The sequence below is a fragment of the Pocillopora damicornis genome, chromosome 12 (genome assembly GCF_964200805.1).
Source record: "Pocillopora damicornis chromosome 12, jaPocDami1.2, whole genome shotgun sequence".
In the NCBI taxonomy this organism is placed as follows: Eukaryota; Metazoa; Cnidaria; class Anthozoa; order Scleractinia; family Pocilloporidae; genus Pocillopora; species Pocillopora damicornis.
In genome coordinates, this window is record NC_142681.1 from 16,928,025 (window position 1) to 16,944,764 (window position 16,740).

Here is a 16,740-nt window from a genome sequence, read left to right on the forward strand (position 1 = left end):
GACCTCCTCTTTCAGCGATTTGCCAACTAAACCCCGAGAACACCATAGTTCGCATACATACAGGCTACCGGTCATTTAGCCTTACTTCATGAGTGACTAAGACAAAATTTCTCCTTATAATATTCAAACAATATCAATAGAAATCTTTCAGTGATTGTTATTGGGGCTTCCTCTGGCGTTGGAGCGAACAGTAGATAAAAGTGGGCCCATGAGATCTTGAAATGAGTCCAATTTTATGATCACTTTCTTTGATTGAACAAGAAAGATCATGGTTACCTTCCTGTTCTTAACAGGATGTAGTACGCTCAGCGGACCTATTGAAATTTCCCCACTCTCTTTCTGGTCAGCAGTACTACCCTTGATGATACCTGCGCAGTGTGGCCTGATTTGCCGCCAATTTTGTTAAGTGCGACTAAAATTACGTGATTCTTTTCCTCGAGAGTTGGTAAATTTTATGAGCAATAAGAAAACGTTAAACGTCAACTACCAGATAGACAAGTATGTGGAACGACACAAGTAAGTGCTTTCCTTGTGGCCCCCCGTAATAGCTTTCTTTGTCCATACTTCTGTTATTATCGCCTGTTAATGCCTCGCATTCTAGTCGTCGTTTCTAGCTAGTCTGCCTAACTTAATTGAATTTTAATTTTAAATGAACAGGTTTCTCTCAAAATTTTGCTTTACATGCACAAGTTTGCTACTATATTCTACTACGTATCCTTCGTTGTTGGAATAACGTCTTTAACCACACCGTTAAGAAAAGCGAGCTGGTAAAACAGCTCCTCATTCGACTAGTTATGCAAGCATTCAATTATTCATTTTAAAGTGTTTGAAAAACTGTGCAGAAATTTCTTTGAGTCTGTGTATATGCATAGCGACATGTAATGGCCTTGCACTGTATCTCCTCAATGGTCAATCAGATGTTATGCATTTTATGGTGCAAGCGTTAGCTACACTGAATCGAACACTAGTGTCATGTCTCCATGTCCTTTAGTGTCACAGCAGAGGACTGGGTTGTTGTTAGGAAGCTAAAATTGATCTCCATCCTTGTTTGAGAGGAATGTTTACGTCATATGTGGGATTACCTTCCAGACCTGACTTCATGTGAAGCAAGACCTCTCCATAAAATGTTTTGTTTCTCATCAAATGACTGCCATTTTTAGAAAAAGTTTAAAAAAAAAAAAAAAAGTGAGGAAAAAATTTAACACGCATTGTTGGTATTTTTTGGTGGTAAAGGAAGTTCTCATTCTAAAAATTTTTAAAAAATGGAGATAAAGACTTTCTTCTGAACAAGAACTGCATAGATCTGATTTTCTCGGGTGCATTATATTGAGAGCATAAGGGTTAAGGAAACAATTTTAACAAAAGGGAAACAGTCATATCCAGACTTATCTGAAACTCATGCACTCTGGAATAATTCTTTCTTGTCTTTTCTTTTGATTGGGAACAATGTAGTATTCTGACAATATCACAGTAAAATTCATTAACTAACAATCTGAGCAATATTACATTTTAAACCCCTAATGATTTACTCATGTGAGCTAGTCACACCAACCTTTTTTCTGTTTTGTTTCCTCTTAGATCAGTTTGGTGGTGGATATCAGGTATTTAAAGCTGTTTCTATGGTTAAAAATAATTTGATGAATGCAATAGCGTGTAAACATCTGAAACCTTTGATTTCTATAACCATTCAATAATCTATATCACTTGTGCCATTTACAGCCAAATGTTCTCAAGAGATTAAAGATCTGAGAACTCTTTGCTCTCCTTGCAGAATTATCAATTTGTCTCACTGACCAGCTCCTTGTTTCTTTTAGTCAATGGATACTGGTTTTGGAGGTGGAGGTTACATGCAAGATGCTGGGGGATTTGGTTCCCCAATGACAGACTCCCAGGAAAAGAAGGTGAGTCATTTGAAGTATTTGCTGGATGATTTAACAAGTTTGTCGAAACTCTTAAAACAGACATGTGTCAAATGTGTTTTGTTTTTATAATTGCTTGTTTTTCAGCGCTCCCCAATGAGAGCTCAGTCCATCCTTCCATGCTCCATCAAGCAGCTTCACAGTGCAACATATAACCAAACAGAAGATGCCTTCAAACTAGGAAACATTGAGTTGAACCAGGTGTGTACTATTAAGAGTCCTTGTCTGTGTAGCAGATACATGCTGTAAACAAACTGCTTTATTTGCCGTATGTGTTTGTTCATTTTCTTGTTGCACACGTCTGTGATGTAATTCAATAACGGTTCATGTAACAATGTATGGATGTTAAACACTTAACTCCCAGAGGTGATTAAAATGTAACTTCTTCCTAAATTATTCATACATTATCCAGTAAACAGGTAATGAGAATACTCAAAGTTATCAGGTAGAAGTTATTATCTTAATCTATCAGCAAATTTGCATAACTAATTTCAAGGAAATGTGTAGCAGCTCAGTAGAGGGGAGAATTAACAATCAGATCATGGGAGGTAAAGGGTTAACACCCAGTGGACAGGGATTCTTGGATATTTTCTTGTAACAACAGCAAACCCCTCTGCATGCTCCAGCCTTTGGCATTAAGTGATTAAAGTAAGTATTTTTATTTTCAGTTATATTTACAACTGCAACCTGTACTTTCCCTCTACTTTGTATACACTTACAGGTTTCAGTGGTTGGTGTCATTCGGGATGCACAAGAGTCAGCAACTAATATTATGTACACAATTAATGATATGACTGGGGAGGACATCATTGTGAGAAAATGGCTTGAAAATGAGGTTTGATTTTTACTTCATCATGTAATATTGTTGTTGGCTTGATCAATTCATCAAGCAGTGAATCAGTTGATCTTCAGTCAATTGACCTATAAAGTAATCAACCAATTTACGGTTAAGTTTGTGGATATTATGTTTATTTATGCTTTTAAAATTTTACATTTCACAATTTATTTCTGATTATTCATCAGAATGAAATTTTGATTTTGTTGTATTTTTGATTAGTTTATGAAACTGCTTTTGATAGATTTGTTGAATCAGAAATGTTGTTGCCAGTTGCATGTACCTTCTTCAAAAACGCTCCTGTTTTGTGTTCTTGATACTAGGTAAATCACTATATTTAAAAATCAATAATGTGATATTTTATCAATAAATAATGTATTCAAACAATCAAGCATAAATTTTTGTCATCTTGTGCTCCAGCTGCAAATTATTTAGTGAATCAGTGAAGTTTAATTTTACTTCCCTTAGCAAATGTTCTTGTTAGAATTTGAATGATTATTTTTAATCAGTTTGCATAATCAAACTGTTGTTAATAACTTGACTTTTAGGAAAGTGATGCAGAGAAAGACAAACGATCATCCTGCAGGTAAAAATGTTTTATTAAACAGTGAGTATACAGATACAAGAACAGCATTTTCTTCTTTAATAATTAATTGCATTTCAAGGGAAATGGCACAGCCTGCATAACATATTGCAAGTATCAGAGGAGGCAGCACAACTTATGTGCTCATTTTTTTTTTCTAGGGAAAACACTTATGTTCGAGTAATTGGTCACCTTAAGTCATTCAGAGAGAACAGTCGCAGTTTAATAGCCTATAGCCTAAATCCTGTCGTGGACTTCAATGAAATTACTTATCATATGATTGATGTTATTCATTCTCACTTGGCATTAAATAAGGTAATATACTTTTCAGTACACGTTTTATTTTATTTTGATATGTTTCTGGGGAAAATTTATTCTGAATAGTAGTGTTGCTTGCTGTCTACTCTCTCAAGAGATAATGGCCCATCTACTGAGGGATGCTCAGCATATTTGTTTCAATGTTGTAACCGCCTCCTAAGCCAGGAGAGATAGGAGATAAATATATGTTAATTAACCTAAAAGTATAATTTCAAAAGAAAAAATATCTGCAATTTGTAGAAGGTTTTTTTTCCATCAGAAGAGAAATGTAGAAGGGGAAATGAGGGACAGAGGCTGGACATGGGTGAAGCTTGACAGCCTGGCAACTAACAGAAATCAGTGATGTCCACTGGCTGAGACCTTATGCATAAATGCACAAGGAGGAATGACTACATTTTTTTCCTCAATCATTGACAGTCCTTCATGTTTATCATGCCTCTTTGTCAAATGGTTCTTCTTTTTATTTATAGCAATCTGAAATGACTAGTATGACAACTCCTATGAAACACACAACTCCTGGGCGAGGCTTCCAGGGTCAGATGACAACACCTGGCAAGATGAACCAAGGATTTGGAGGAAACATGGGAGGAACAAGTGCTGGGCTCAGTGGTATTCAAAATGAGGTTTGAGTCCAAAATTATGACTTTGTTCTGTTTTATTACGTAATATGTGGAAGACGCAATGGTCAGTGCGCTGGACTCTGGTAGAAAGGTCTGGCTTTGAGACCAGGTTGGGCTAACGTGTTGTGTTCTTAGGCAAGACACTTTATGTTCATAGTGCCTCTCTCTCTCCATTCAGGAGTATAAATGTGTACTGGTAAATTGTCAGGGGAAGCCTGATGAAATGCTACTCCAGTTCAAATGGGGAGGGGGGGGGGGAAGGGGAAAGGGAGGTGTTGCTTGGAGTAAATGACACTGATTTTAATGTGTGGTTAACCATTACTTTTTGGAAGGAACAGCTCTTTTTATTGTTTTCCCCAATTTATAATTTTGTACTATTTTTGGGTTTGCAGTAACATAAGTTTTTTGCTTCAGATTCACAGAATGATTACATCATGCCAACACGAGGAAGGCATGTCTGTAGCTGAAATTAAACAAAAAGTTAGAACATCAGAACAACAAATCAGGTAAGGTTGGCCTTCACAGTGTGAGGCTAAGCATCGTTTAGCCAAGAATCAAGGATATTTGGTTTATGCCAGAAACAATGAGAATACTGACAGAAAATTTTGCAAAATGTGAATTGTTAGTCAAAACCCTGGATGGAAAAAACAGTGAAAGACTTTCACAGTGTCTTTGTCAGTGCTTTTACATCCTAAAATCAGTATGCTTATTTTATGTACTGTTTTTTATACATTTCCCACGGTGCTGACAAGGAAAATTTGTTTAACAATCAAGAGCTTCTTCATTTGGGGATTTTTCCTTTATTCTCATGACCTCAACGTTAGATTCATGGGGTGATATTGTAAGGAGAAACTAGATGCTGGTCACCCTTTTGGCTTAAATCTGAATTGTTAGTCAAAACTCTGGGTGGGAGCAAACATTGAAAGACTTACACAATGCCTCCATGAAGCTCCTTTGTTTGTTTTTTTTCTTTTTCTTCTTTTTTAGGAGTACTTTAGAGTGGCTCAGCAATGAAGGCCACATCTATTCCACCATAGATGATGACCATTTCAGATCTACGGACAGCTATTGAGAAGATTTAGGTCCACTTCCACTTTTCACTTGCTGCAGTAACACATGCAACCATAAGATCATGACAGACTACAGTTGTTTAGCCCAAATAGCTGAGATACAAAAACACTATGCTAGCATACTGAAGTAGCAAGAAGACCTCATCACTTTGCTATGCAAGTCTGTTACCCATCTTATTCCATACCTGACATATTGAAAAAAACACATAATACCCAGTAGACACTTAGTTCTGTTTTGTTTATTTGGTTTTTGTGTTCATTTGTTCATGTATTTTCAGCATTATCTTGTCCTCATGTTGGTCTACATTTGATATCACTTAAGTGTTAGTATATTTAGTGTTTAGTGGGTTGTCCTCAATAGTTAAATGAATTTTATTACCTGCTGAAAATTTAACAGTGATAATCATGCATGAAAGATATAAATTCTGTTTTGTTATAGTTATTTGTAAAAATGAGCCCTAGTTATGTGGGTACCCTTTGATAGTACCAATGCAAATGCCGATAAGCAAACAACTATCCTAACAATGAACGAACCAAACCTAACCTTATTTTCAACAGGTTATTTGCAGTCTCTTTTAACTGCGATTTTTAGTCCTTGCAACCGCAGTCTCGATTGGGTCACTGAGTTGCACTTTCAGCGTTTTTTGTTATTCATTTGTAATAATCATGCAGGTCAGGATAGGTTGAGCTAAATGAGTACAGAAAGCAAAATATTTTTCCTACTGAGCTGTTTGCCTAACCTTTTGTACAACACAATTAAACGCAACGTAACGTGGAAAAGTAGATACTTTTGTCCCATATATACAGTAATATTCAACCCTTTACACCCTAATATCAGTATGCATATTCTCCATACTGTTCTCATTGTATTTCTTAAGGTGATGTCACGGAGAACTTGTTTAAAAATCAAGGGCTTTTCTGTTGGGTGATCATTTCCCTTATTCTCATGACTTCAATGTTTGAATGAACAGTGATACTGTAGGGGGAATTAGAAGCCAATCACTTTTAGGGATTAAAGGGCGAATTGACGGTTATTTGGCATCGCACATCAAGTTTATGAAACCTTATTAAACTCGTCTACACTTGAAAGAGGGTTCCAAGATGTCGACGGTTCCAAACGTATCTAGTGAGATCAGCTATTTCCCTTATCCGATAGGCTCTGAACGTAAACCTTACTTTGTCAAAACTGAGAACGGCAAAAATGATTTGCCAGTGTTTCTGCAAGTCTCACTTCTCAGACTTGGTCATCGGCTTTCTTATTTCCGCTCAAATGTCTAGTCACGTTACGTTTCTATTTTCATTTCAGCACAACGTTGGTGGACACCCTTTTTTTGGTCACTTTTTCCAGCAAGAACTTTACTATGTTTCTTTCGAGATTGTATTCCTTAAATGCTGTTAGCTTTCCTATTTTCCTGTGAGATAGAGATCTCGAATGGATTAGATTTAAGACAATTGTTTTGCTGTTTGATATGCACTATGTCCAGTCAAGATATTCCACTTCCACGCATGGTACAAATTTGAGTAGACAGTACAAAAAACAGGTTAAGTTTAGTATGCGAAATTTTGCGCCTGTACAATTTTTGCACTTGGCTTGATGGGTAATGCTTTTCGTACGAATGCGCTATGATGAAGGAAAGGGTTGGGTCACGGAATGAAAAGAAAGGGAGAAGACAACCGATAGGTAAATGGTATGGGTGTTAGAGAAAAATGAAGAATAACTCATCGTAGCTGATTAATGATGTGTATTGAAAAATACTAATTAGAATATTCCACACACTACATTGAAATTTTACTCAAGCTGACGTTCTCTTAGATAAAAACTACAGGATCCTGCTTGTGATTTGAAACTGAGCTTGGTAACTCCCACTCTTCTGACATTAGATGATCAGCAAACGTCCTAACAAAGTACTCCATGCTAAGGCTAACAAATTTATGGGTTGGGATCCGCCCCAAATCTATATATGTATACCTATTTCAATCTTAGAGATTTAGGTATATCCTTTATTATGATCCATCAAATATTTTTGCTCACGCGCGGCTGATGTAAACGTAGCGCGTTAACAAAATAATCCACAGCTTAAACTGGGGGATATTCGAAGACTACCCGAGTGATATTCCACAATTTTCAAACCTCACGCCCGCTACGATGAGTCTCAGCTTACAAATTTAATTCAAGATGAGAGAGCGTTTTTTGGTTGTTACAGAAGAAGGGAAATATTTGGTTGTTCATAAATTCGTACCAGAGAACACTCAAAAAGAAAACTTGCCCCGTAGAAAAGAGTAAGCTGTTCGTAAACAATTTTTCAGTCGCTTTGTAAAATATTTGAAGGATATGAAACACAATAGCCTCTACTTTGCGCGCAAAAATATACTCGTACATTTGCCCTCGGATATTATATGTTCCTCGGAATTCACTTCTTCCTTATTATCAATTTATTTCGTTCCTTGAATTTTCCCCTTGATGTTTTTTGAAAGAGTACGAGGATATCGATGAAAATTATCTGTTCCTCACTATAAATAGTAAATCTAAAACAAAAAAAATGTGAAATCTAATTTCCCATTTTCAATTTTCCGTTTCATTTTCCCATTCCCCATTCCCTACTCTTGCTTCTAGTAACATCAAGGATTGAAAATAAAATTTCATCTCCCTGGCTTCACCGCTTCTATGATTGGTTTCCACTGGTGACCAAATGACCATGGAAAAATTGCAACTGAGATGTACCACTGTCTGTCACATGTGAGTTGTGCTTCGCCGTCCTTTGGCTGAAATTTGCTCTTGTAGTTTGCTGACCTCTTCGACCAGTTGTCTTAACTTGTTCTCCACATTTGCCAAGTTAGGTTTACTAGCACTGTGCTCGCCAACTTCCCTCAAATAATTTCCGTTTTCCCGGTCTGTTTAAAGGAAATTCTTTATCACGTTCATTGCAAATAAAAAAAAAAAAACAAGAAAAGCATCAAATCCCCACCTGTTTGATTTCTGTACTTACTCAACCAATCTGCGGTAATCATAATAATACAAGAGATCATAACCTCTTGAACAATAATAATAATAATAATAATAATAATAATAATAATAATAATTTATCACTGGACATTCCACGATGTGGCTTTTCTTGTCCACTGTTTCCAGGTCGAATTGAAATTTGGAAAGTTGGTTTTTGTGGGGAGAGGGAAGCCGGAGAACCCGGAGAAAAACCCTCAGAGGATGAGAACAACCAATGAACTTAACCCACATGTGACACCCAAGCTAGGAACTGCGAGAAAAATAGAATACCTCTGTAGTTCGATGTTATTAACACGCCAAAAATATAAAGAATAAAAAAAAAACGAGCTATCTGTCCAAATGGAAAGTGCATCACTCTTTTTCTGCGTGTGCACCCATGGACACACCTCTCCTTTCCTCGTTTTGAATGTGAATCCTTTCAATCCGTTGACACTAGGCCAACTTAGTGAAGCAAACTGTTAAGTATATCCACAGTGAGGAAGATCATTAAGAATCCATACCTTCTCTACTTCTCACTTTCAAATTTCCTTTCCTCACAGTCTTACAAATGACTTCAGCTGTGATGCCAACGAAAGCGAAACCCAGGAACACACACACGACGATGACCAAAAATCTATTCGTCTGAGGTGAGTGGCCAGAAAACACAGCGTAGGAGTCTTTTTCACTATTGTACACCTGGAAGTAAGATAATATGAAAAAAACTTATGGTTCATATTTTAACCCTTTAACTCCCATGAGTGACCAAGAGAGAATTTCTTCTTACAATATCAATACAATATCAACCATATAAGTGATGGGAATAAAGAAAAATGTCAATTTGGGGATAATTAGTCGATCCAATTCTAAATTCTCTGAACTAATATTATAAGAATTGTACGATTGACAGTAAGGAGAAGTACAAATTTGATCTGGGAGTTAAAGGGTTAAAAGTAAGAACGCTTAGAACTTGGAAATAGCCTATTAGAATAGGTCCAGGTTATCATGGCTCGAAAAAAAAAACATGAGACAAGCAAAACAAATAAACAAAAACAATCATGTCTCGGTAAGGAGATGTGTTATTACCGCCACTGGCATGAGATATTTGATAAACAGGTTTTCCAAATCCTGGTTGTTAATCCTGTTTTTGATGCATGACGCCCCTTCAAACAGGCTCCTCAAACTGTTGTGTACTGCAAGGTAGTATGGGACGTTTGCATCGTAGCCAGAAAACACTCTGAAATTCCTATCTTTCGTTGCGCGCAGAACCTCTGGGCTTCTAAACTTGTCCATGAGAACACCGTCTATTTCACCACTCCGTAGGCTGGAGAACATTTCTTCAATTGACGAAAAACCTATTAGGAAAACGTTTATCAGCTGTATTGTGGATGAATTTTAGTGGTTTTGATTTTTTATCGCCAGAGGGACGGAAGGGTTATTTTTTTTTGCAGGGGGGGGGGGGTGGGATGGTCGCACGGTTTTTAGGGGAAACGGAGGGGAATTAGTCGTATATAAGAGGACTATAAAAACTGACTTCCAATGAGAGGGGATTCTTAGATTATTACACAACTGAGTTGACTACAGGGGGTATCAGGTCAGGTAAACCCAACCAAAATCCTGTGACTCCCCTCGGGCACCAGGCAATGAATGTAGACCAATCTATGAGGATTTGTGAGTTTATAGGAGGTGGGAAGGGGGGGGGGGGGTTAATTGTTATGTCGCCTGTAGAATGTTTCACTTAAAAGCCGTAATTCCTTTAAAAAGGAGAGAATTTGTTCTGTAACTTCATGCTAGGTATATCAAAGTGAACTGTTCCTCAAACTAGTTCGAGGAGACGAAACAGCTAAATTCGTTTAAAAGATCATCCACACCCCAGAGGCTTTGCGCGCTTGTGGTTTTGCCTCGGAAAGGTTTTTGTGTTGTATGCGGTCGTTGCTGATTAGCGTGAACACGAAATGTTGCCGTCAGGTTTTGTAAAGTGTAAGATAGCTATTTCAATACACACTTTACCCCCAAGGTTTTGATTATATAAATGGGCTGTATATCAATTTAAGAGTGTGGTCCGATTTTTTCTTATATGTAGGATTGAAATGGCCTGATTTTTTTAAGGCTTACTCTTGACAAATGCTCCTTTTTTTCTGGCCTCAAACTCTGCCGACGTGCTATTCAACACACCAATCTGAAAACCAAATGGAAAGTAGAAGAACACGTTACGTCCTTGTTTCTCTTCCTAATTTGCTCAGTCATACAGACTTAGTCTAAGGCCTTTTGCTGGTAATACACTCATTTTGATTAGTTCTTACCAATAGTCTATTAGAGGACAGACGCGGGGGTGACGTCACCCATTAACGACATTTCCCTTCTTTGTTATATTAGACAGATAATTTCCGTGTTGCCATGGGTCAGTTTAGTAATAGATCACAGACGACGCCAGAACGTGGTAAGAAAATCAGTGACACATACACCCGGCTGCGCCTTAAGTGCTATTTGTTTGTCCTTAATACAATTTAAGTCATCTGCGATCTATTACTGAACAGACTCGCAGCAACATGAAATCTATTTGTTAAAGTGATGATAAATGAATGTTTAATCGTTTTTCTTACGATTTAGAGACAGAATAAATTGTTGAGTCAAGCTATCAACGGAGAACCGCGACCTCTCTGCTCCTTAGTTGCTAGTCTCAGGCGAAATAATCAAAAGATATCGAGTCGCTATTATCCAGCAAATGGTCAACTACCCTTGATGCGTTTGTGCACGCCTTCATTGGCACATTTCGCCTCAATCTAATTCTGCTTCGTAGATCCGTTTTTTACCGACCTGCCGCTGTGTTTTAATAATTGATCCTCATGCTTACATTATTGCGATTCTATTGGCGCTATATCTCGATGTCTATCAGCTTAATTCGTTTGGTGTCAATTCAGGTTAACCCCAATAGTGACCAGCATCTAATTTCTCCTAACAATATCACTACCTGATCAAATCTACAGATCATGAGAATGATTGAAATGATCACCAAAGAAGAAATGTCTTTATGTTTGAACAAATTCTCTCAATCGCTAAAATAAGAAACATATGGAGAATGATGACGAGAACATACATGTTGATATCGGGGCTTTAAGGGTTAGCATCCAATTTCAACCTACAGTATCCAAGCTTAAGGCCATGAGAATAAGGGAAATGATCATTAGGAAAGGAATCGCTTGTGAAAAAAATTTTCCTTTTCAATACCGCTGGAGAAGTATAGAGATCGATATGAAAAATATGATAGGAAGATGTAAAGGGTTCGGTAATGAAGCACCATCGACGGTCCAACATGCCCACATTTCTCTTAAGACGGTAACAAAAATGAGAGACAAAAAACTATTTCACACACACACATACCTTATTTCCCTCAACTCCTACGAAGCTATCTATGCTTGTGTTAAGTGCACTAGTGGCTGTAGCTGTAAAGACCGCAACAACGATCAGACCAAACATAATCCAGAACACTCCAAATACGCGACCCAAAATAAATTTGGGAGTTTTATCTCCGTAACTGAAGTAGAGCAAAGACAAATCAAATTTACAACATTATATTCTCAAAATAGAGGTAAGCTTCAGTAAAGATAAAAACTAAACCAGACGTTCCTTGTCACCTTACCTAGAAAGGTTGCTCGTTTTAATATCAAGTAACCTCCAGAATTTAGTCACAATCCCTGAGGTGTTTTAGAAACCCACTAGTTTTGCTTTCCACACATCTCCCCATAAACTCCTCAAGAAACCGCTCAAAACCAATTCTAAACTTCTTGTGCAATTTTTGTAGATATAACCCAAAAGTGTCGGTAGCCAACCCTTTTGGACCTTTTGAATTGATGATTGGATTTAGAGAGGATATTGGGTTCAAAATGATCATGAAATGCTTTGCAAAGTTGATGGCATTAACTGCCTGTGTCGTACAAAACCCTCTAAAATGGACGTTTATTTTACCCAACTGTTGTCATGGTAACAAAGGCCCACCAAAAGCCTTCATAGGATCCCTTTACAAATGAACGGGGGAATTCCTCATCGTTGAAGTGCGTCTCCTGAAAGAAAGTTAGAAACTATTTTCATAACTGCACTTGGTTATCTTATTTTATAGAGCACCGGGTTGATTGTCGTGCGGAAGATGTAGGGTTCAAGACCCAGGCGGGACCAACACTCAAGATGTTGAAATAGCTGAGAGTATCTGCTATTTTTATGACATCTGCAAATGGTTAGACACTCTAGTCTTTGCAGGAGAGGACGATAAACGTAGGCCAGGACTGTACTGGTTAGCAGGAGACGTTAAAGGACCGAAACATTGCTCGCAAAGAATAATGTAGTGGCTCCCTGTGTTGTGGTCTGACCTTGTTACTCTTTATACATTTTAAAGTTCCCCCATTGTTATTTCCTATCTAGGAAGAGGTGAAGAAAGAAAGGCAAAGGCTTTTCTACATTATCCACCATATATTTCAATTCGGTTTTGTATAGTGGCTTGCTTTTAAATGAGATAAAGTTTGCTTTTTTTGCAAATCATAGTTCTTCTGTAAAAATAATTGATATATCGCGGTTTTTGAATGGCCGAGCAAAATTGCAACTTAATTAGATATTTTGGGAAATAGATGATACTTACCAGGATCCATATGACCATTCCAGAGATTCCAGTGACCATAAATGCAAATATTGTAATAGGCCAAGATTCTGTGTATAACTTGATAAGTGCGGCTTTGTTGGCTCTGACATTCACATTTTCTACGTCCATTATCAGCGAATAGCCGGGAGAACTTATGATTTGTTCAACCATCATAAGTGGCTGTGCATCATGGTCGTCAGGACGGAGAAGCAACTGCATTGGCTTGGATACTGGCAAGGCGAAATCCGTCATATTGTTCTGTAGGATCATTTGGAATTCTTTGCTCGAGTTAATAAAAGTCATGTTGAAGGCATCCTTAGACAAACCACAAAATCTAAGAAGACATCTGTGGATGATATCATCGAAAAAATCTCCTAGTATGCCTATTGATTCGCCTGAATCAGAGATGATGGTATATGGGGGAATCACAAGAATTGATACTGTAAATTGTTGACGAGAATGCGGACATCCCACAGATCGATCACGACTTCCTATCGTGTTCGTAAGTGCTGGTCTATAGAGCAGTAAAGTTATTGTTACGCAGGCCGCGAACATCATCTTTATCAAAGCGCTTCCTTTATCGTGGCTAGCAACAACACCTTTGAAATTCTGCTTTCTGAAAGATAAAATTTACAGAAAACTAACTTCTTTGTAACGATGTTCAAAAGAGGTAGTAAGCAGAGCATTCATTAGCCTCCCTCCCCCTCCGTTTATAAGACCCTGTAATGTCATTGGCACGATGCTGCCTATGAAATTCATGAATATGTTAAGCGGGGCTCCACGAGGTTAATAAGCACAAACCCATGACCATATTTTTCTTTGGCAGAGAAGTGAAACGATAAAATTTTCGGGGGGTTTTCAAGGATTTCAAGGTGTCGGCGGCACACCAATCCCTTCACATCACGCAAGAGGCGACCCCATCCCCTTCTTTGTTTTGAGCATTAGGCATCAGTAGTTTCATACAATTTTATTTGGTAGAAGTTATAGGTTTAGTGTTGCTCATTGAACTGAATTTACCACACAAGGACTGAGTGGTATCCAAATTGGAAGAAGTGATTCGGAAGCAACAGAAACATTGAAAACAACCCCAACATTTGTTCTAGTTGCGTCTGTTAGTCTTCATGTCAGCGCATATTCCTCATTTTTTTCGGTGTTTGATTGTTTCAGATTGCCAATGAAAATTAGGTGCCAGTAAGGATTTTTGTACCATCAGCGGTTATGTACTCCAATATGGAAATGGTGAGAGGCTAAAAGTCTCAAGCCACAGAACATGAATAAATAACTTTCCCATCGACATGAATAAATAACTTTCCCATCGAGTAGACCTAGATCTTAAGCTGCGAGCTTTAATCAGTATAAACTAAATTGCAAAAGCGTTAATATCTAAAAAGCGTAAGAAGCTAACGATGAGGACGAACTGCTTTATGGGCATTTATATGATAACCACTATAGACTATAGTTGCATCATTAGCTGCACGTGGTAAACGATAGAAGCCCTACCCGCTTTCATGAAAGAAAACAATCAACGTTAACAGAGGTTTGCAATGAGAGAAGAATAATTTAATACTGATCTTGTAACTGTGCGAAAATTTCCCATAAAAGCCGTTGGGTTTCATCGAAATGTCACTCTTTTTAAGTGTCAAAGTTTTTTCAATCGAGAGTATATTTGCAGTAGCAAAAAAGAGCAAAGGCTTATTTTCTGCCTTTGTGACAACTTAAAATAAGAGTTTTCTTAAAGTTTGTAAATTTATTTCAAGGTTTTTTTCTTTTGATGATAAAAAGAAACGATTTAACGTCAAATACTGCGTCAAAATTTGTGTTTTCTGGTAACCGTACCAAAACAGATAATCATCTTCATCGCATGCGTTGTTAAATATATTCATACATTTAAATAATTCAACCGTCCGGTAGACTGGTGTTGAGAAAATTCAATCATCTATTATGTTTTCGGGCTCTAGAAAGTTCTATTTTCGTGAGAAACTGGCAGACTCTGTTTTGATAAACTAAGCTGTTCACATTGAAGTTAATCAAACACTTTTCCAGGGAGTCCCGATAGCCTGTGTTTTTGAAACAATACTTGTATTGGTACGTGTCTGTGGGTTATCAGTGAATGACAAAACAGCCGATCTTAGAAAAAGTTAATCGGGAAATGTTTGCTGCTGAGTGGTTTTCATCAAAGCTTTTCTTCAGTTTAAGAAGTCCAAGATGTTAATTCTTAAGAAATAACGTTAAAGTTAATGCTATGACTATTGTGCAAAATTAAACCGTAAACATTTCGAACTCGTTATATCGAATTCGTCCATTTTTAACCATATTCATTATATTTTTTAAGTTTTGTTATTACTTTGGTGTTTTATTTCACTATGAATGCAAATAACAGAGGTTATGGATAAGCAATGTAATATAATCATCACCAAAAATAGAAAAGTCATCATTTTCAATTTCGTTCGTGTAGGTTTTTTTATACTGAATCTTTATATAATGTGATGTGTGCGAGAAGTCAAGTGCAGAGGGGTTAAATACAACCCTATGTAATGCTGAAAGTGACTCTAAAGAACTTGATTTTTGTACTTACGCGATACCTTGTATGTTCTCTGAAAACTGTAGAGCCTCAAATAATTGTCTGTTTCGTAGCGTTGAATAGTAGATGCCTGCTCCTTACTTTATCAGCGGTGCACCTGAACATAATTTTTGCGACAAGTTGAAACTTTCATTTTTATAAGCCTTCAACTAAAGACGATCAAAAGTAAAGATTGCGCTAAGGAAAATCTAGACTAATCTCGATATTCTATATACCCTTCTAGCTACACGTAATAGTTTTTCGCTTTTAATACAGAATTTGACCTCCCCTTCTATTTTTTGTTAACCTCTAAAGCTCTGATTATCAGCTGTTGTATGAGGAAGACAGTATATAATTCTTCATTTTCTTTTCAGATTAAAAGGCCATTTGTATAATTTCTTGAAACTACTTGGAGAAAGTTATGCCTTATCATGCTATCAAAGCATCTGGAACTATAACTCTATAATCAGATAGATATTAAGGTCTTCCCTAATAATAAACGCTATCATCAATTAACAATAAAATCATAAAAGCTGCGCACATCTTAACTTAACCAAAAAAATCAAGCATTTCTCGCTTCCTAAAACTTTCGTTTGATCGGATTTATCTGGAGAAGAAACATGCTGAAAGTGAGACTTATGGAAGCTAAACATAACTTTAGTCGAGCTCGTTCAACTGCTCATGACCTCGGCAATTTGATGCACGTTGTTATTCACCAAAGTAACGTTGATTCACTCACAGTTTACATCGTCAAAGTTTTTCAATGCCGCACAACAAACGATGTAGAAACGATAGAAAAACTGAATTTAGTCACTTTCAGCGCAATAAAGTTATAAATACTTACTTCAAACGACTTTTGTGTTATTTATCACAGTGCTCGATGATCTTGCACCAGCACTGAATTCACTGCCTTTAAGTAAAGGGGAAATAGTGATTATTATGAAAATCTTCACCAAAAAGCATCTACATAATTATCTTCCTCGGTGCTAATTGGATCGGGATATAACAGTCCCTTTAGGGTATATTATCTTAGCGTCAAACCTCATATAGGGTATGCAAAAAAAATCCACTTTTCGTTTTCCAGCTGTCCTTTATGGCAGCTTTAGGTAGAAATTAAAAAATCGTTCAACGATATATTTTGTTGTTTCAGGTTATCGTAATAAAAGTGAAACTCCTACTTAAAAGTTTACCTAAGATGACAGTCACCATGGAGTTAAACCTTATG

The 16,740-nt window shown here is 37.1% G+C and overlaps 2 protein-coding genes across 3 annotated transcripts; one reads left to right on the top strand and one right to left on the bottom strand.

Moving 5' to 3' along the window:
• Positions 1-360: 360 nt before the first annotated feature.
• On the top strand, positions 361-6,125 carry LOC113675583 (replication protein A 32 kDa subunit-B). Its single transcript, XM_089190019.1, has 10 exons — positions 361-516; positions 1,579-1,601; positions 1,815-1,901; positions 2,007-2,120; positions 2,641-2,754; positions 3,303-3,340; positions 3,499-3,652; positions 4,126-4,278; positions 4,690-4,781; positions 5,263-6,125. The coding sequence occupies exons 1-10, from the start codon at positions 501-503 to the stop codon at positions 5,345-5,347; spliced, it is 876 nt and encodes a 291-aa protein (XP_089046145.1). The 5' UTR covers positions 361-500; the 3' UTR covers positions 5,348-6,125.
• Positions 6,126-7,115: 990 nt separating this feature from the next.
• Positions 7,116-16,432, bottom strand: LOC149036756 (uncharacterized). Of its 2 annotated transcripts, none has more exons than XM_089190017.1 (9): positions 16,360-16,432; positions 15,538-15,633; positions 12,956-13,571; positions 12,292-12,386; positions 11,707-11,860; positions 10,441-10,504; positions 9,412-9,680; positions 8,850-9,024; positions 7,116-8,237 (listed from the first exon to the last, which is right to left on the bottom strand). In XM_089190017.1, exons 3-9 carry the CDS (start codon positions 13,511-13,513, stop codon positions 8,077-8,079), a joined length of 1,476 nt encoding a protein of 491 aa, XP_089046143.1. In that variant the 5' UTR covers positions 13,514-13,571; positions 15,538-15,633; positions 16,360-16,432; the 3' UTR covers positions 7,116-8,076. The 2 variants fall into 2 exon arrangements, with proteins under 2 accessions (XP_089046143.1, XP_089046142.1); XM_089190016.1 differs by having other exon boundaries at positions 15,531-15,633.
• Positions 16,433-16,740: the final 308 nt, after the last annotated feature.

What these genes read in the sequence shown, in the direction of transcription:
- LOC113675583 (XM_089190019.1), top strand. An exon ending in AGTTTGGTGGTGGATATCAG is followed by an intron (nt 1,602 to 1,814) that starts GTATTTAAAGCT and finishes TGTTTCTTTTAG; the next exon opens with TCAATGGATACTGGTTTTGG. An exon ending in CAGACTCCCAGGAAAAGAAG is followed by an intron (nt 1,902 to 2,006) that starts GTGAGTCATTTG and finishes CTTGTTTTTCAG; the next exon opens with CGCTCCCCAATGAGAGCTCA.
- LOC149036756 (XM_089190017.1), bottom strand. Translation starts at nt 13,513, where the DNA reads ATGATGTTCGCGGCCTGCGTAACAATAACTTTACTGCTCTATAGACCA. An exon ending in TAGGAGTTGAGGGAAATAAG is followed by an intron (nt 10,505 to 11,706) that starts GTATGTGTGTGT and finishes TTTGGTTTTCAG; the next exon opens with ATTGGTGTGTTGAATAGCAC. An exon ending in GAAAGTGAGAAGTAGAGAAG is followed by an intron (nt 8,238 to 8,849) that starts GTATGGATTCTT and finishes TCCTTTAAACAG; the next exon opens with ACCGGGAAAACGGAAATTAT.